At 39.0% G+C, this 20,460-nt stretch overlaps 1 protein-coding gene across 21 annotated transcripts in view; it reads right to left on the minus strand.

Annotated features, from left to right (window-relative positions):
• Positions 1-20,460, minus strand: part of DTNA (dystrobrevin alpha) — a 225,294-nt gene that overhangs the window by 29,930 nt on the left and 174,904 nt on the right. For 10 of the 21 annotated variants that reach the window (XM_083823444.1, XM_083823445.1, XM_083823459.1 and 7 more), the window contains one exon: positions 15,142-15,222. In XM_083823444.1, the coding sequence (XP_083679570.1) occupies positions 15,142-15,222 (81 nt within the window). Of the gene's footprint in view, positions 1-6,717; positions 6,811-7,421; positions 7,521-13,174; positions 13,265-15,141; positions 15,223-20,460 lie in introns of all 21 variants that reach the window. The other 11 variants (XM_083823443.1, XM_083823454.1, XM_083823442.1 and 8 more) reach the window with 3 other exon arrangements.

Below are 20,460 nucleotides of genomic sequence, written 5' to 3' on the forward strand. Positions count from 1 at the left end.
ACGCTGTCCACAGAGGGGTGGGAGGTGGTCCAGAACAACAGCCAGCGTCTGGTTTTACTTCTCAGCTTTTTATCACCTAGAAGAGGGATTCCTTTTTGGACAATGGATTAGTGGGAACCTCTGTGTTTCCTGTGGGCAACTTCAGAAGCTTTGCCAAGTTGACAACAGAAAACACTCTCTAAGATAATTCTGCATGGCACTTACCAAGGTCTCACAGACCGCAGCTTTAGAACCACTGATCTAGGAACTTATTATCAGACTTTCTCTTTTATTCTCAGATTCTTGATATTAAGGAGTAAGACCTCAGAGAATCACATAATGGTGCACCACAGATGCCAGATTTGGACTGACTTTAACACGGAGCCTACTCATGCTGCCAGGATGCAAGAGTTTACAAGCACCCACTGCAAAGACGCTGCTTTGGTCACTTGCAGAATTGCCATAAAAATTGCTAAGAAAGTGTAGGAACTTACAGCAAGTATGCTGAATTCCTTTAGAATATTGCAACTTACTACAATTTGTTTTCTAACAATATCAAAGGCAAATACTCCTCACAGGTTAATCCCTTGCCAGCTGTCCTTATTTTAAATGGAGTTTATTATTAAGTCAGATGAGCAGGAAAAAGGTAATACAGTGAGAACTTTTACTATTTCTAAATATTCAGAAGATTGCAGAGAAGCACCAAAACAAATAAAAAGGACAAAACCAAAAGCATGAGGAGGGCTTAGCTGTTCCCAGACAATCCTGGGATTTAGAATCCTGCATTGCATTATGCCTAGTATATACAAGAGAAAAAATGAAGCCCACAAGAGAAGGGGAGAAGAATGTTTTTGCTGTGTGGAATATATGACAGTCCAGCACATGATCCCAGACAGAGGCAAGCCTGCCCTCCCTTCTTATGCTTTGGAAATTGTGTGATGTTTTGGTTGAAGGGAGACAGGCACATGCCTCCCCACCCATGTGCCAGTTAGGGCACACAGCTTGTTGCTTGAGAACAAGCTTCACACCTCAAAGGAGTGCACAAAACAAGGGGTAGTTTGGGCATGTGCCTCTTCTTCTTTTTTTTTTTCTTCTTTTTTTCTAGAAATTATACTTTGAACCTGAAAAGCCTGCCAGATGAAAATAGCATTGAGAGATATTTTTGAGCAAAAAGTTCTGCTTCTGAAGAATCAGCATCTATAAAAGAAAAAGGAAATATTTCTCCAAAAATTCTCAGTGAGTTCACATCCCCAGCTACCTCAAAGAAATACAGTGTGCATCTTTGGGTTGGCTTGATTAAGTCCACTGGGATTTAGAAGTTATGTTTGAAAGATGAGTAGTGGTTGATATTCACTGATCATTAAACTAAAGCTGGGAGTTGTGTGGATTTGTTATGACTTGCTGAGGTAAGAGAAAAGAGACAAACATCATTCTTCTCTCTTTCTGACAATAACCTGTGAGACTACAAACATGAAGTTTCAAAAAACAGTAAAGCTATGAAAAGTCAGACACAGAGATGTTCTGTGTAACCAAAGCTTGTGCAACAGACTGCACAGAAGACTTCTGGTGGTAGACAAACACAGCTTTTTTTGGCTGTTTAACTTATTTTATTATATAAATAGCTTAATTCTATTCTTAGAGTCTTGTAGGATGACAACGTACTACTGATCTACTTTCTGAAAAGACCCAAGCTAAAGGTGTTTTTCTAAACTTTCTAAATCTATGAACAGCCAGGCTTCTTACATACTCATGCCTACTGTACTGATCTGTCATCCAGAGAAAGAAAGGGGAAAGCAGCTCTTACAGTCACACAAAATCATGCAAACCAGGTAATAAGGATTAATTTCATCACAGTACAATTCATTTTTAATTTTTCCATAATGACGAAAGCTGTCCTAGCAGATGGCTGTGAAAACAGAAAGCATTGAGCATCAATTCTCCTTTTTACAGCAATGTGCAACTATATTATTACCCACCCTGGAAAAATAATGGATTATGGTTCCACTCGCTGGCGTAACACAATCTACGACATAGTTCTGGGATGTGAGCTAACCCCTGAAACAATGACTTTACTGAAAGAATCAAGCCTCTGCAGCTTTTTTATTTTTACTTGCTATTATGTCTTTGATATACACTTATGTGTAGGTGGATGTCATAAAATAGATGTAGCAGTGCATAAAATTTGGTTTATGAATGCCAGAAATCACTGGCCCCAAAGCTTTGTAAATTAAATTTCAATGTCTGAGATAAATTTAATTCTGAAATATTCCTATTCTGTGTGATCATTAAGCACAGAGGTATGTACAGCAGCATTAGCCTCAGATGCCAAGCCTTTTATGTCTCCGATTTCTGGTTTGTCATAATTCACTTCTGTTTTACTTCAGCAACTTCATGGACAATGATAGAGTGAAATACACACAAGCTTTAAAATATTATGAATACGTGTGTAGAATTTAGGATCCTACAGAGAATCTTTCAGGCATCCTTTTGAAAGAAATTCATCTTTTTACATGAAAATAATCTGCTAATGATCCTTCTTTTCTAAAAAAGTTAAACAACTGTTTTAACACTGCTTCTCCATTAGTTACCATTTCTTTAAAGACTTTATTAGCAATATTGGTCTGGTGGAATTATTAACATTCAAATGTACAGTGGATATCCAATATTTCCTTTACAATGGGAGTTCTTTTTTAAGCTTTTGCTGATCTGTATAATATTTTACAGCCTAAAGGAGGTCCATGAAAAAGGATCTCAAAACTCCAAGCAAAGAATCAAGAAAATGATAGTTTGTGAAAAGAGGAGTGACACCCAAGGACCTTAGCTATTTCTCATGCTTTACATGTGTCATATTAGCTGGTTCTGCAGTACAAGCCCTGCACTAGGTGATATGGATGGTCTCTGACAAAATTATGTCATCGCCAATTTGGAAAGTCTCAGAAATGCCACTCTCTCATTAAAGTTTTGCAATAGGGGAATCATCATGGGCAGCATGGCGTGCTCTTATTCTACAGAATTTAAACTTTCACTCAGTAAATAAATAAATGAATAATTTACTATGAAAACTACTGCCAAAATAAAGGGTAGGTTTCTGAACATTCGGGCTACAAGAACAATGTCCTAATAACAACCCAGCAAACATTTTTACGTGTGACATATTCAAAATTGTTCTGTTTTTAAGGCATTTTAAGCTGTGACATGTCGTCTGAGCTCTCTACTATTGTTAAATTGCAATTTACTTTAGAATCACCTAGATTTTACCACTGAAATGTTGGTATCACTCAGGTATGCAGATATAATCAGAGAAATTAATTCCACTCAAGAGGGCCCACTGTCTACACATTTCCACTGTAATCAGTGTGTCTCTGCTGGTTTTTTTTTCCTCTTTCAAAGGAAGACTCAGTAGAAACCCAGCTCAAGTATTCTGAAGCACACGAAGCTCTGAGCTGCCCCGTAGATTTGCTTTACTTTCTCCACTGCTGTCTCAAAGAGAGAGACCTGCCTTCCTAGCCAGTTAGCTATTTTGCACACTCCCGTAATAAACATCTTCGAATATAACATGGAATACCACGGTGCTTTTATAGTACAGAAGTATGACTCACCACACTACTACACAGTATAACATGAAAAATCAGAAAGTAACTTTCTATGAAACAAAAATACTCTCCTACTCATATTTTATCCTTCTCTGCAACTGAAAAGAAAGACTGAAATATGTGGAATTAATATTCAAGACAAAGTAGAATCTCTTACTTGTGTGAACAAAAAGGAAAACGATTTGCAGTTAAAAGCTTTTTTTTTTTTCAGAATCAGACCCTAAAAAGGAACTAAATTAAATATCAAGTATTGGTTTTACACTTTAAGATTAAAGCAAGCAAAACATCTGTTTAAGGGGTGCTATTTTTACCTATACTGCTACTATAAATAATAAATTAGTCCTTTTCTTGTTTCTTAATTTGCCCTGGAGCACTGGATTCTAAAAAACCCTGAAGTAGCTTATTAGCCTGTGAAGGATGGAAAAGAAAACTTGTACTTCTAATTCCAGTATCAAGTAACTGCAGATGAAAGACAACGATAAGCACTGAAAATTAATTAATTTAAAAGATCAAATATGAATACTAGATAAGCCTCAAACCAAAACCAACCAACCAACCAATCAAAAACAACCCCACACAACAATAATACTAACTGGGGTATATTGGATTGACCATTACCCTGACTCAGTATCTAAAAAACCAATTTGTTTTGTTCTGAAATACTACTTCATAGCTGTCAAGGTACTTCTGTTCATTATGCTCAGCAAGTATATTTGTATTTTTCTTGAAGATGGAGGCCCATCTACAATCATTCCTCCTTCATCTTCAGATGCTAGTAGCACTTGAAAATATGCCATGGCACGTATGGGTTTGTATACACGGTATTTTGCAGGGAGACACAGACACAAAAGCTGAGCTTGCTAGCTGCTGCCTCCCCTGAAATCAGGAGCTACCTGGTTATGGTTAGGTACATGCTTGACTCTAGTGATCAAATCTTATTGAGCTGCAGGGCAAATGAGCTTGAACTCAGCACTGTCCTAACACAGCCGTGTGGGTTTTGAGCAAATTGCATCCAGCCATGTCAGGGCATGGGCAGGAGGAATGCACGTTTTCCTGAAGATGCTGCCCCAGATGCTGCCCCAGATGATGAGATGCAGCAGCTGAGACCTCGCCTACCCCTCCTGGAAACCAGCTTCACAAAGGAGCTTCAGGATGACAACATTTTGTTTGTTCTTCCTGTCTTTACCAAAACATAACCATTCCTTTTACTAGTCTTGCTGCAGCTAAGCAGAAAGTGACAGTGCAACATGGTTTGATGCGTGACTAAGACTGCTGTCCCTCTCAGTTATGCTTCTGTCAAAATCTAATTGGTATCTCATATAAATGATTGAGATTGTTTCTAGTTAAGGAAGCTGTGGCTACAGTGATTTAAAGTCAGTAATCAGATGTTATGTACCATACTTTGCATCAGTTATTTAAACAATTAAGGCTATTATCAGTCACTCTTCATTCATCCCTCAAAAACATGACATTTGAAGGATGTTATGGCGCATAAATTTTATGTGCATATTTGAATACAAATGTCCTGTGACTTGGTGAGGTTGGCCCAAGTGCTTGAAGGAACGTGTACTATATTGGATAAAATTTAGAGGATGGAGATGGTAAAGATGAGCCTTAGCATTCACAAAGGGGTCTAACTGGTGGTCCTCACTGAGGCTAAATCAGTCACAGCTATAGCATTAGTAGCCCACCACCAAAAATGACTGTAAACCAGGTCCAGTCTATGCTAGCCTCATGAATGCCCATATTGAGTAGGTCACTCACGGTTGGCAGGGCCACATTTTCTTCCTCCTGTCAAACTGGACCTAATGGTACTGTCCTCCTGTCCTCTTCAGTCATGACTGGGCAAGGACTGGTCTAAACACACACTCCCAGTAGCTTGTTTCCACAGGTACCCTGTAAATATTATTAAAGCCTGCTTTCTGGAAGCACTGCTCCAAGAATGAAATTCCCCTTCAAAATGTTTTTGTTTTGAAGAAGTGTTTTTTATTTTTCTCTTTAAGAACCAGTTTGCCTTTTTTTCCCCCACTGGCAAATTCCAGTGGGCTGCAGAGTAGAGAAGCAGATCCAGAACAATAAAAGCAGAATCTTCTCTCCACTGCGCACAGCTACATGGCAAATTACCACCATTTCCAACTGCAGCTACACACAAAAGTGAGTTTTGTAAGACTGCAGAGAACCACTGCATTCACCTTCCCTAAAGAAGCTGGCTTGTTGCCTTCTCTAAGAGTATATGTAGAGGTTCTTCTGACCTGGGAAATACTCTGCAGTAGCAGTAGGGGAAACTGAAGGGCACATTATGTGTAAAAAAAACCCGCATGAGCGTAGTTTCATCAGAAATATCCTGCATTTTTCTGTTCAGCGCCACGTTTTCTGCACTGCTGACCATCTCTCTGGTACAGGGCTGCCAGGGTTAGAGTTTTCTTGCACTTGAAGAGGTGACCCAGTACAACCCCTCCACGGGATGGCCTGCTGCGATGCCATCTTCCACCAGTGTTAGGACAGCGCATAGGTTTAGTAGGCAAAGCTCCATATTCCCTCCAGCAGAAATAATGAACTATGCTCAAGACACCCATTTTAAAACCTGTCATACCTGAATTTGAATAAAAGATAAGGGCAAATATGTATACAAGATGCAAGCAGTGCAGAAGTCAGGTAGATGTAAAAACAATGCTTGACATAAGTAAATGATCTCCTTCCTTCACTAGGCTAGTAAGCAAATTCCTATTATTATCATTATTTACATACTATTATCATTTTTTACTTTCAAGGTACGATGAAGCTACAAATTATATACCACCTCAGCAATTATTCCTTGAAAATACAGACTTGTCAGTCATCACTGCGTGAACATCTCTGTGCCGTCGACAAGACCTGCACTGACTGGTGTGTGGCATCCCAAACCGATTTGTATAGTCACTCTTTAACTAAGTGCTTCTTTGCAATACCTTGCTATTTAGCATCATTAGAGGGAATAACAGCGATTGCCAGCTCTGGGAGGACATACCCCACACGCATACGCATTCCCTTTAGGTTAGTGCTCATAGAGAGCTGCATAACGTGCAGCCACAAGGAAGCGGGGAGAGCTCGTGGCCAACCAATGTCCCTTTCTTGGGTTCCCCAAAGGTGCCAAACCTGCACTAACCGTGCGGGGTTGCTCTGCAGCATGTTGACATACAACCCAATGAGTACATGTTCATCGGCCAGCCTGTCTGCAACATCGAGGCTGTACTGTAACCTGGAACAGGGTCGGGGGGAGAGAGGGTGCGGTCCGGACAGACAGAGGGAAATAAACAGAGAAAGCAGGAGCAAGTAAGATTATGAAATGAGAATTTAGGAACGAATAATTAAATGCTCTTAGAAAAAAAAAAAGTGCAGAAATTATTTTGTTATTGTTGTAATTTACATATTAAATATTTAATGGCTTAGGATGGTTGAATACAACTCAGTTACAGAGCCAGCCATGGAAATCAGGGAGATGCCAGATCAGGCTAGGGACTGGGGCTATACAGTACCATTTATTTTAAAATAAAGCAGATTGTGAGGTCAGCTCTAATTGCTTCAGTATACTATTTATAGCGCATATACATCAAATATATCTATGTTACACACAATTAACATAGTGAAATCACAAGCTGGAAGTGCTTGGAAGTGTCTGATCAAGACCTCACATCCAGGTGTACATATATATATTTAAACACGCCCTACTTAGCTCACAGGGTTAATTGGTTATTAGAATTATCTGAGGAAAGATATCTATGTAATATATTAAAAGCAGAGGGAATAGAGGAAAAGTTTTGTTTTAGCTGTGTTAGTGCAAGCTATGAACATACTCTCTATTTAACTTACCCTTTGCCTTTCAAGAAAGCTGGAGCAGCCCTAGCCAGCAGTTTGCTCTGCTCTACTTCAGTATTCTTGTAAGGAGAGCTAGTTAGTAAGACAGGAAAACTAAGAAGAGGGTAAACACTGATGTCTGAAATTCAGTACAGAACAGAGTTTGGCGAAACTCATTCAAGAGGTCTGGACTTAATAAAAATAAAAATAAAAAATAGAACTTTTAAATAAATGTTATAAAACTTCGGAAATGTGATATCGAGAATTAGTTTTCTCTCCTGTTCTCCAAAAGCAAACTATAAAGCCTTCACTACAGAAAAGACAAATAAAACGTGCTTCTCTCACAAATGGAGAGCTGAAGGCTTGTGCCGTTTCCATGAGGAGTCTGATGTACACATCACCTGAAATGCAGACTTCAGCTTTCCCATAACAGCTAAATTGCTTTTCTCTGAATCTGCCATAAAGTAATCTCAAAAATTTATGGAAGTCTTCTTATTTACATCCAATGATAGGATACACCAATTTTGTTTTTCGAAGTACTGTTCTTCTGTTGATTTAAATAATTTGTAGTTCATCAAATCCCATTTGTCCAATTGCATAATGCCACTTTTTTTTCCTAACTACAGTATTTAGTGGATTGCAGTAACTGCATCTTTCCCAATACAAAAATATCCATGTCAATAATTTCTTAAGATAATACTGGCTAAAAGCAGAGAAATTTAAAGGTTAGCTTTTCTTTCTTGGTGCAGCATTTCTGGTTAAAAAAACAACAAAGCAAAACAGAAATATATTTTACTTTCTTGCTTTTTAAAATTATTTATTTTTTGGTTTGGCTACTGATACTGTAAATACCTTTGATCAAAAGACCTGTGTGTGAGCATGCATGCACCTGTATATCCAGATGTGTGTGTGTATAGGCAGATGATGCTGTATAAATGTGATGCGCAATAAATCTGAGCAGATGTGGCTCTGATGGACTGAAGAGCAAAAACTTTTATATTAAGACAAACAAAGAATTCACTAAGATTGGGTGTGTGCCATTCTCTCCCTACTTCGGGAGATTCAATAAGGTTTGAGGGTTCAATAAGGTTGAGGTTATCAGCCTTACTGAGGGTTCAGAAAGGTTGAGGCTATCAACCTCATTGAGGTTATCAACCTTACTGAGGGTTCTGAAAAGGATGGCACCAAAAGGTGTTATAAGATCCCAAGCCCTATTGTTTTGTAATAAATCTGAACGATAGCTCAATGAAATGCAATACAACACAGAAAAAAAAAGCTTGCTTCACATTTCTATGTCCATCAGCATGCTATTTACATGTGTCGTGCTTCTACAGAAGCAACATCCATGCAGATAAGCATGCCCCAAGCCATATATAAGGATATGTCTCACTGTGTTTTCTTCCCAGTGACAGAAAGAAAATGCACTAAAGGGATACAGGACGTGCCATACCAGCCAAAAAAAATGCAGCATTCCATTCTTAAATGAAGATAAATTAGTTGCCATAATTGGAGACTGAAGACCACGTGGTAGATTTCATGTTTTGCTTTCCAACAGTGCGGTGTAATGTCCCCACTTCCAGGTGTAAGCTCTCCTATGCTCCAGAAGCAACAGAATTAGGGTGGAGGGACCGGCAAGCAAACTTCACAAGTGCTATTGTTTCTCACCTCCATTTCCTTCTTAGTAGATAAAATGTACTAGCATGTTTCAACCTTTTCTTATGAGTCAGGTTTTCTAAGATTTTTTTGATATTCGAGTGTCTCCTCTGGACTCTGCCAAGCTGACTAACATATTTGTTCCAATATCGTGCCCTGCACTGGGTGTAAACCTCCAGGCAGATGCCTTCTCCTCTGGGTAATGAGTTTTAATGGATTTCCACATGGTGTCCCAGAGTCAGACGCACTCTAACAGTCATAATGCTGACTCCAATTAGTTTGTGGTTCACTGCAACTGCTTGGTCCTCTGTAAAAATATTTCTGTCCATCCAATTACGCTCCATCTTTTATTTGATTATTTGCTTCCTTGCTATAGCACTTATAATTACTGTGTTTCCTCTAACTGATTTCAGATCATTTGGACATCAATTACTACCATTGCAATTGAGCTCATTTTTTAATTTAGGAACTGCTCTCCAAGCACTCCTTCCCATAACTGTTTCAACCTTTGTGCCATCTACAAATTGCATACACTCACTCTACTGCTCCGACGAGGTCATTACAAGAAATAGTGCTTAGTGTCTGACTTAGGATAGACTTCAAGAATTCCAGCTGATATGTCCTTCTAGAATGACAGCAAACTTTTGAAAATTTAATTACTGATTTTCAACCACTTGTGCATTGACCTTATACTAATTTTCCCTAGCCCTTATTTCCTTCGGGTACTTCTGTGTCATCTGGGACTATGTCAAAAGCCTTTTTAAGGTCAAGCTGTATATCTGCTGCATCTTTTCTACCCACTGGACCAGTTATCCACCAAAGAAGTACATTAGTTTGGTTTGACATAATTTTTCTTGACAAATCCACGATGGCTATTTCTCATCTGTTTATTAACGTCCAGGTTCTTACCAATTCTTTCATAATTTTAGTATCTTTGGATACCAAGTTTAAGCTGTCACTTGCATAATCCTTTCAATCTTTGTCCCTGTTTCCACCTTCAATGTTACTTCCTTCGGAAGAGCCAACAGTTATCTCCATATTTGTTGTCCATAAATTCCCCAAAATACAGCCAATAGTACAGAGATTGTTCTGGCCACAGTGAACTTCTCTGGATCCTACAGACTGGAACATATCTTTTAAAGTCACATTCCTGTTAAAGTGAGCTGCCGAAGAATGCTTTCCCATCCAGCCTAAGACAGAAAACCTCCAGCTCGGAGCAGATGTCTACAATGATGCAGACCCAACAATTTTGCTGCAAATGTTATATACGCCGTCTTTTAGAGCCTACCTGACTACTGAAACAACCAGATATTAACCCTTCCTTTAGCAGGCAGAATACTGGTCAGTAAAATGCAAGGAGGATTCTCATTTTTTTGTGAAAACAACATGCAAAGGCAACACACAGTTCAAGTCTACAATACTCCTTAGCCAAAGAAACATGGACAGCAGCAGCAACCAGTACGTTTTCCTCCAAAGTTAGTTACTGTCCAGAAATTTAGCCTAATTGCTCAGCGCTGTATGCCCAGGCAGAATATCCAAATCTTTTTAGGTTTTATTTGGAATTCAAAAAAGGCACCATTTATTCTGACTCATCGTTAAATAAGACTCAATTTCTCATTGGTTATGGGCATTTGATAACATAGTGTATTCTTTCTATCTACTACAGAATTACCGAGTCATTTCAGGTTCATCAGAATGTGCTGTGTCACTCCATTTATTCTAGTTGATTACACCTTTAGAAGAACTAAACATACTAACTGTGAGGGGGCACTGAAAAAATGCAAGAAAAGCCATTCTGTTTCATCTTATCCCACCTTAAAGCCTGTAATTCAGTAGTTTAAAGGAGACAGTTATTAAGAGAGAGGAAGAGGTTGTATCCGTTACTGTGGTAGTGATAGACTGTAGTTGGTGAACAAAAGAATCTGAATAAGGAAGAAAATGTTAATTTAGCTGGGCACAGAGTTATTCTTCTTGACTAGACAGAAGTTTCTATAATGCTAAATTAACTTGTTTTGGCATAACACATCCAGTTCATTGGGTTTACAAGGGCAATGCCTACTCTACAGCAACATTCCCTTGTTCTGCTGCCCTCTAGGTAATCAGACAACAGAAAAATAAATGTGAGATTAAAAACTGAATATTAGCTCCAGTAAAAACAAATCAGGACTTGTGGTTTTAATTGCATATTAGCTGTCATCACAACAAATGGCTGTGATCTGGTATTTGGGAAAAGATCAGTGATTTTTTGTTTCTTCTTTTCTGAGTACTTTTAATTTGTTCTTGCGTTGTACAGAGAGGAATAAAAGAGCCAGCTGAGCACAGTATATTGTTGATATTAATTTGCACACTATATATATTTTAAAGAAAGGTATTTGTAATTGTTATGCCAAACTTCTCATTAAAGCTCATTTATGGACATGATGGCTCAAACTAAGTAAGCATTAATTTTAAAGGGACTGTCATTCTGAAGTGACTTGAAGAAACTAAGAAGCACTTTGAGGAAAGCCTAAATCTGACTTCCTTTGAGCTTTGTAATAATTGCATATCCACCCAAAATTGGTGCTTCAGACTCAATTAAACTGCAAATAACATATCATGTTCAATCTCCTTCCAGCCGTTCCCCACAACTCATTATATTTACTAGTTATTAAAGATCTTTTTCTTAATAAGATTCTTCCTCTCCCTAGTTCATTTCCCTGTTTTACCCATGAATCCAGAAATGAAGACAGTGCTTTGCTGTACATATGACACCATGTTCACTTCCAGCAGCAGGATGACTCGATGTGCTGAATTCAGCATTTCCTGCTACAGGAAGAAACTGGTTGTGAATGGTAAGGCCCCTATGTGAACAAAACTATCTTAAATAAGTACCATGGGAATGCTACAAATGACAGTCTGTGCCAATTCTCTTCTGCATAAACATTCTAATTACATAAAAACTTTCTGTAAAACTATCTGAAACCTATGAACTAGATTGCAACACACATTAAAGTAATCTTTAATAAGTTGTCTGCAGTGAAAACACAGCCAGCAGAGCTCTTACTCTTGATTACATTCAGCTAGAAATTTTACCCTGAGTTTATACAATTCTTAGCATAATGTGAATCACCGAGCATTTAATATAAAATCAGCAGAATTGCAAACAAGGCTGTCAAAGTGTGTTTCTCTGATGTATGAGAGGATGGGCTTCCACTAATGAGGCCTGATTTCCTCAGGGCAATAATAATAGTAAAACCTACAAAAATGAATGAAGATATTGTTATTAGTCTAATACAGATTGAAGAACTTGGCATTTAGGAGAAAAGTACCTTGGTCTCAGTACTTTCTTACTGAATTATAGCTAATGCTCATGGACTAATCAAAGACGAAAAAAAGAAAGGTCATTACACTACATGGTAAAAAAGGAAGAAAAAAAAGTGGAACTGCTCTTATCCAGCAGTGAATATTTTATGCAGAACGAATTCGTCTCCTCCTGCAGGTCACTAAGACGAAAGAGAGTGCTGGGAGAAGAGTGCATCAGCTAGAGGCACTGGTCACATCTGGAGCTCTCTAAGTAAATGCTAGGTCTTCGTTAGCTACAGAAGAGTTTAGATCTGCCTTTTCTGTGGCCATTTTGAGAAGCAAAGCAAAGTGATTTCAGGAAGGTTATTGGCAAGTGACGCTAACTGCAGACTGGCAACCACCAGCATCAAGAGCCGTGGAAAAGGGAGGGCAGGCTGGCCGTGAGACTGGGAATCGTTTCCAGACTCTTGTGCGAGCCTCTTTCATGCCTCTGTCAAGAATGCAACCGGGAAGCCATGCGCTGAAGATGAAAACATAGAGGTGCCATTTTTTGGTTTTCAAAAACAATGTTTCCAACTTCCTCCAGATGCGTAATATTAATCCTATGTGAAAAGGTAAAATGAAAGATTTGTGCTGAGCACAAGCAAGAAAAGTTGGCAAAGCCCACAGCCAGCAGGAAGTCTAATCAAAAGACTAATTAGAGCCACACAAATCCTCTAGCCCGCCAGAGCTTTCCTTAAAGAGTATCTTTAGTAATTTAGCAGAATTGCTAATGATTTAGTGCTTGAGCTACAGAACTATGGCAATTAGTGGGTTAGTGCTCTCATACTGACCGTGAGTTGTTGTGAAGCTGATTTACATACAGCTTTATAAGAGAATGCTCATCAGCCACAGGACTGGCTACATTTATACCCCCAAGTAACCTGAATGATTCAAACAATGAAACCTTGTTAATACCCCAAAAAGTATGCGCAGAGAGTATGGTGTTCAGAGTGGATTCATTACAATAAATGTGATTTACAACTACTTAGAAAGAACAATGACTTTATGGCTTGTAAGTTGTGCTTTTTTTTTTTAATAACAAGATGCAATTTAAATTTAAAAGAGTTGAGAATAAACATGAGAATAAGCTGTGAAGCTCTTAAAATCCTGTTAGTGCAATGAAACAAAAGTTACAATAGCTTTTATTATACAGAATCATTTTACATATCAGGGTACTGTTAGCTCTAAAAGAGCCAGAACTGGTTAGTTCTGCATCATGGAAACTTTTGTTGTATAAGGATGTCAAAGTATGCACTTAGTCCGGGTACCTATGGTTGTGGAGTTCTGTCTCCTGCCTTCAGAGGATTCTCCATCAATCAGTTCTCCCTCTAGGCGGAAAGGAATTCTAATGGCCCAGGGATTATCTACATTTAATCCTGACAGTTAGACAGTCAGCTGCATTACCAATGGGGACAAGAGTAAAATTATCAGGAATTATTTGTACTCCAAAAAATCCAAGTAGCCCAGTAAATAGGGCTGCAATTATTCCTGCAGGTTCTCAACCTACATGGCAAAGCACACTGTTGTTGAATGAGCACAGGGACTCCTTGGGCACAAAGGGAAGCAACAGCTATACTCTAGAAGAGCATTGCTCTTAAAGACCTGTCTTGGAGAGGCCACAAATAGATTGTTATGCCTTGTCCCAGCACATAAAATCCCACACGCTCCAACTGTAGAAATGAATTTGGATTTGCAGTTTCACTGTGTGTACAGGCAGCAGATCTTGTCTTGGGGGCTGCCCTGGGGCTGGCTCTCAAAAAGCATTTCAGAAATGCTGTACCCAGCAGCACTTGCACTAAGATAACAATGGGAGTTTACAGTTTATAGCTCCCAGTACCAAAGTTCATAAATCAAAGCAGTAGCAAAACATCTTTACTCTGACATTTCAGTGTTGTACATTGAGGATTTGTTTTCAGTGTTAAAAAAGGTAGCCATGCATACCCAGAGGTTGTGTTTGGTTATTTGGGAACACTGAAGCACTGCCAAATACAGCAAGGACCAAGCAATAAAATGCACCCAAGGAAGACATATCACTCTTCCCCAGTATAGCAAGAAGTTATTCTCCTGCCACCTTCTCATCTATGTACACTGGTGGGCTTACATAGATTGGGTGAAACAGCCAGCAAGTGTTACACACATATTTTGGCCATGTGAGCCAAAATACTAAGCCAAAATGTACATGCTCAGCTGCAAGCACCTTTTCGTTGGGATTAATGTTTCTGACCACTCTTTTCTGTTTCGTTTGTTCATGGGTCACCATATTCCAAGACTTGTAACCTTCAAAGAAAATCTGAATGGCTTAACAGGAGGAAGGGTGCCTTGCTACCTTGTGAGTATAAACGCATTTTCCCTTTGTTCATATCACACCTTGCAATATGAAGCAGGCATTCCCTACTGGCAATGGCATGTCCCAGTTTCTACTCCCACAGCGCTGCAACATCTACAATAAGGCTTATATAGCTCATTTTCAGCCTCTATCTGTGGATGCCTAGGTAGCATTTGAGCACATGTAGTAGGACTTAGGGGTACAAGTAAGAACTGAAGCTCTGTGCTCTGTCTTGAGGAGTTTGGGGTGCCTTTACTCAAACTTTCCATCTGGATATCAGGGTATCAGTCCGAAGTAACCAAGACATTTCGCATTTCTCTGTTCATGTCTGTTAATTTTTTATTTTTTTTTTCTGGGAGGGGGAGTTAAAATCTCTAAAAATCTCTACCACCCTCATACAGTCATTTATCATAAATTAGGATAACAACTCACCTTCTGTTTGCAAAAGGACTTCCTGAGGGAACAGAGTGGGAGAAGAGTGTGTCATTCATGCTGGTTACAGGTCGGGGTGGCCTAGAAGAAGGCAAAATATCCAGCTCTATTAATGTTGTACAAAAAAAAAACAAACACAACACCACACCATCCATCAGCAACAGTATTTGCAGAGAATTGAGTATTTTTTTTTGTTTAAAGTAACATTACTGCTGGCATCTTCTGCTTTAAGTAGCGATGGATCCAAATTAAAGATGCAGTGTTTTTAACCAGAAATTGATAAAAATATACTCTTGCTTAGGTCTGAAAGGAAATATTGCTTTTGTGTGCTTTGAGGTGAATTTTAAGGAATTCAGTTGACTTTTTTCCTGCTTTGGCAAATAATTACTCTGCAATTTTTTTTTCTTTCCAGAGGCTGGTAGTCTGTGGTGCAGTTGCTGTGTTCAACCTCCTAGGTTGAGCACTGGTAGCAGGTTAGCTGTGGCAGCATGGAGGTCTGCATTGCCAATAAATTGCACAGCTTTTCACAAATTTATCCCTGGTGCTGAGCTCCATGCTACCATATCCACACAGTGACCACAGTGTCCCCATACCCCTCAGTGTCCCATAAAATACATGCAGTATGAAACTGCTTTAACTGCAAAGCTTTTCAACTGGGATATCACCCCCCAAATCAAAATTTCAAATAAGTATCTAGTTTAAAAGGTCCCATTAATAATAATGGGTTTATTATTACATTTTTTATTTCCTGCTCTTACTAAAAATGAAATGAGAAGGATTATTTCCTCTCCTTTCTTTTATTGTCTAGTCTTAAAAAACATTTTGTGCATAATATTTGCTTCCATATCCATCAAAGTGAAAGTTTCCCTTCTTAATGGACTTCTTATGCAACACTGGGCGAAAAATACGGACACTTTGGAAAAAACGAAAAATAAAATACTAAAATCACAGGGTTTTTAAATCTGAGCAGAACCTGAAGCCATATATAATACAGACTGCAAACTGCCTAGGTTTCAAGGTGTTTAATATCCCCTTTAAGCTCTGTGGAAGATCTTTCTTGTCTTCTCAGTTTTGCATATGTGCAAACCAAAATATAGTAGCCATCTGCAAAAAGTTCACTGTGCTCTAATTGCACAAGACAATTGGTCATTCAAACTCTTTGTAAGAAATGAGGAAAGCCAGCTCAGCACAGAAGTGACTGATTAGTATATATTTTCTTTCTTATTCCGTTACTGTTAGGAAACAAACATAAATGTCTTCTTTGGCAAGTCCAGATGGATTTCTCAGCATGAAACCACCACACTGATTTTAAAGAAGTTAAAATCAGGGTATAGAAAGATGCAGGATTTTCCATATTTATATGAAAACACACTTTTAGCCTGTACCTGCAGACCCACATGAAAAACTGCAGATCTGGTCAGTCATGAATTTGGGAAACACCGCTTTTTGCTCTGCGCACTGATTGCTGGATGGAAAAGTGCTTAATATTATTTTTTGTGGACTGCTTCATCAAAGCTAGAAAGAGCTGGGATGAGGCCATAATTGGAGCCAAACCACTTTTACGATAATGGAAAGGTCATTGCAGTATGAGTCTTGAAATAGAGATTTGAAAATAAACTTTGAGAGAATACTTGGAAGCTAATCTTATTTAATGTGTAAGCAACTGGTGATTTGTTGGCTGGTAATTATTTAGGAGCAACAGTTCATACTAACTGCATGTGACTACTGCTGTGCTGCTTTTTTTTTCTATTCACAATGCAACCAGTGTCCAGTGAACACCTTCAAACACTAACTGGGCAGAAGCCAGGACTTCTGAAGATGAGTCCAATCCTGGGCTGTGCAGTCCTAGACACCAAAGGAGAAGGGAGGAGAGGCTAATGTTCTCCCAAGGAAGGAGACAGGGAGAGTGTCCTCTTGGCAGAGCTTGGGCTCTGTTTTGCCCAGTGGGTATGCTGCACCTATGAATTTCAGCAAATGTACTTATGTACTTCAGGTTCATGTCTTTCCTAAGTTCTATATCAAAAGCTGGGTGGAAGGGAAAGTTTTTCACACCCTTGAAGAGCTCTTTCCTTTTAGTATGTCTCTGTGTACACAGACAATTATGGATTTGGTTGCTGATAAAAAGTCAGGGATTGGTAGTGATGAGATCATAGACATTTCTCAAGCTGTTTTCCTCCAACAAGTGTACTAAAGAAGAAAAATACTCACCAAGTATCTCTTTTGCAGCCAAAATGAAATGGAAAAGACATAATTAATTAAATTGTCAGTATACAACATATGTGGTCTGAATACAGCATTGGACAAACTCTACTCTTATGACCCTGATTCTGCAAAAATTGTGAGTCTCTACACATAATAGGGCACTGATGATGTTTATATATGCAGAGTCACTCTTGTGTACAAATGTCTACAAACTCCAAGGCTTGGCTAAAGTTTTGTGCTTAGCATTTTTTTGTCAATTCTTGTATCAAGAAACTATTAAAACTAATTAAAACTAATTTGAGCTTTCCCAAGTCAAATTCTTTAAGGTTCATGCCCACTGTCACATTCCTCAGGTTTAACATGAATATTAAGTGGATGTTCAAACACACCTATACAGTTGTGTGATGTGATAAAACAAGAACAGCAGACTTTATGACAAAGCAAAGCAAACTCTTATCAATTGACTGTAAACATCTATCATTCGGAGGTTATTTCTAAACTTCTGAAAGTGAGTCATTAAGCTTTCTGATAAACATGAACTGTTGATACCCAATCAACTGTCCTCAAGCAGGAAGAAAACACTTAACACTACCTAAATATGCTATGTAATTAATGTGTGCTATAGCATAACACATACCCACAGTAATAAATCAAATTAAATAACAGGAATTTTCCAAAGTGTTCCATGCTGGCCTAAAATCTTCATGCCAGTGTCAAAAAATAATGCTCCCACTGATGTAGATGGAAATGAAGTCAGGCCAGAGCAGAACGCCTTTGAAAATCCCTCTGTGATGCTCTGGCCATGCCATGTCTCTGCAGTCTGGTGTGTCTTTGTTGTTGCCAATCTTATGTACAGAAAGGCAAAATGACCCCTCAGAAGTTCCTCTGTCAGATTAACTACACATTGATGACTACTTCTTTAGATAAGTCTGAGATGTGTTTTTAATTTAATTGAAAATTTTGTGTGGCACCAGTAAAACAGAAAAATCCTCCAATCTTTTACTCAAAAGTGTAAGAACAATAAAAAGCAAAGGCAGTATAGTAATGCAGAGAGTATTTGTCCTCATTTAAGGAAGAAACTACTAAAAAAAGGATATGGTTTTGTTGCCAGAATTCTTCCATTAAATGCATGTATAAAAACCTTTTTGCCTGGATTCTCGCCCAGAGCTGTTTCTCTCAACTTCCATTACGTTTAAAAATAAAAATCACATTGGCAAGAAGATAGAAGTACTCAATGAGGTACTGTGGCATCTCTCTCCCCTCAGTTAATTTATGTGAATTATTCCGTAGATCATGCTGCCTCCACAACTTACAGGTTTTTCACTCACGTCCCATTATAGCCAATATAGTTATATTGCCAATCTACGGATAAAGAGAAACCCTATCATAAAACAAAATGGATGGTGGCTCATTCTCACATCCAATCACTCTAAATTATGCCTATAGAGCTACGAAGAAGGAAGGCATTAATTTCACAGCAAAGATTTGGAATGGATCCTACTCAGTTACGGTACCTTCTCTTTTTCTTGCCTTGCCTAAACGCACTCGGTCCCCTCACAGTAGCCCAGCTTTTACCACCTGTTTGCTTCTGATGTACCCCGAGGCCTCGGAGGGCCTCCAGCCACCAGGGAGCAGAAGCTTGTTTCAGTTCCATGTCCCTGTCCTTCCATTTCCCCTAAGCGTGGCCAAAATCCACCCAGCGGAGCTGGGTTTTACACCACGCAGGGCAGCGTGGTAGCAAATCAGCAAATCCACCCCTGGCTGGTGCACTCCAAAGAACAAGCTCCTCTGTAAGGAGGTGCGCAGGTTTTAAGCGACAGCTGAATGCAACAGCAGCTTGGCACAACATATCCACCCCGGGAGCCTCCAGTCTGAAAAGCAGAGTGTGCTTTTATGCCTTGGAAAATTGCTATAACCACTCGAGGAAGACCATCAGCGTGATTTATCCTTCGAATGTCAGGTAGGTTAGATGAACTTTCAGCGTGCCACACAACCCACAACGGCCAGCACGTGCTTACCCTTACAGATCCTGCATAAAAAGCATTCGGTAGTGACTAATGTAAATGCATGTAGTAATTACAGATTGGAATAGTTTCAGTAGCCATTAACACAGACATGCAGTATGCAAATACAATCGTAATGGCTGCTGCCTGAAGTGCTTCACTCAGAGCCCCTAAGAAGGTGGTTAAGAGAGATCCTTTCTTAATAAATACAGCAGAACATTCTAAAGAGAAACACTTTAAAGACAATATTTTTGGAATAATTTTTTCACATTAATTTCTTGTGGCTTTCTTGGCGTTCTTCTAATCAATGTCTTGGTTTCCTGAATTATTTAGAAAATATAACTTTAAATTTTTTTTTTTAGGACCCAAGAAGCAAAGATAAACTCATGAATGAGAAAATCTGAGCAACTGCCAATATGGACGGTGGATACCCTTGAGAAAAAAAAGTCCGAAGTGATGACTTCCCACCCTGTAAATACACATTTTCTCTCTGCTTCAAGTTTCTTGATTCCTGCAGAGAAAAAGTAATGACACAAACTACTACACCAAAAATAATTTCTCAAGGTACCAAAAGGTAAAGATAATAGGCCCCTTTCAAGTGACTTGGCAATTAAAGGCACAACTTATGCAGACTCACACAGCTAGTCTTTGGGGTCAGGTGAAGTCACAGCTCTCCTGAGGTCAGTGACAAGTCTGATACTTATTTCAACAAAATTGGTCAGACTTTACTTGTCTCTAGTGCCTCGTGTCAATACCTGTGACACACTGATGTCCGGTGTCTGTAGATGACAAAACTAATGTTCTAAGCATAAACACATCCCAAAGTGCTGAAACTGTAAGAAATTGCATGGATATCTCTTCCCTACTTCTGAGGAGAACAAGGATATATCAACATTGTGTCCCATGTTACGTACATACTTCACTGACTTTCAAGTGCAGTCACACCAGAAGCACATTTTTACAGTAAACATCTCTATCAGCAGATGCACTGGAGATGCAGTGAATTTGGTAATGCCACAGCCGCCTCCTGTTTTGTTCGGAGGTACAGCATCTACGCTAGGTGTACGCAACTCCCACAACAAAGCTTACTTTCTCTACAGCACACAGATACTTA

The sequence above is a fragment of the Anser anser genome, assembly GCF_964211835.1.
Source record: "Anser anser genome assembly, chromosome: 2".
NCBI lineage: Eukaryota > Metazoa > Chordata > Aves > Anseriformes > Anatidae > Anser > Anser anser.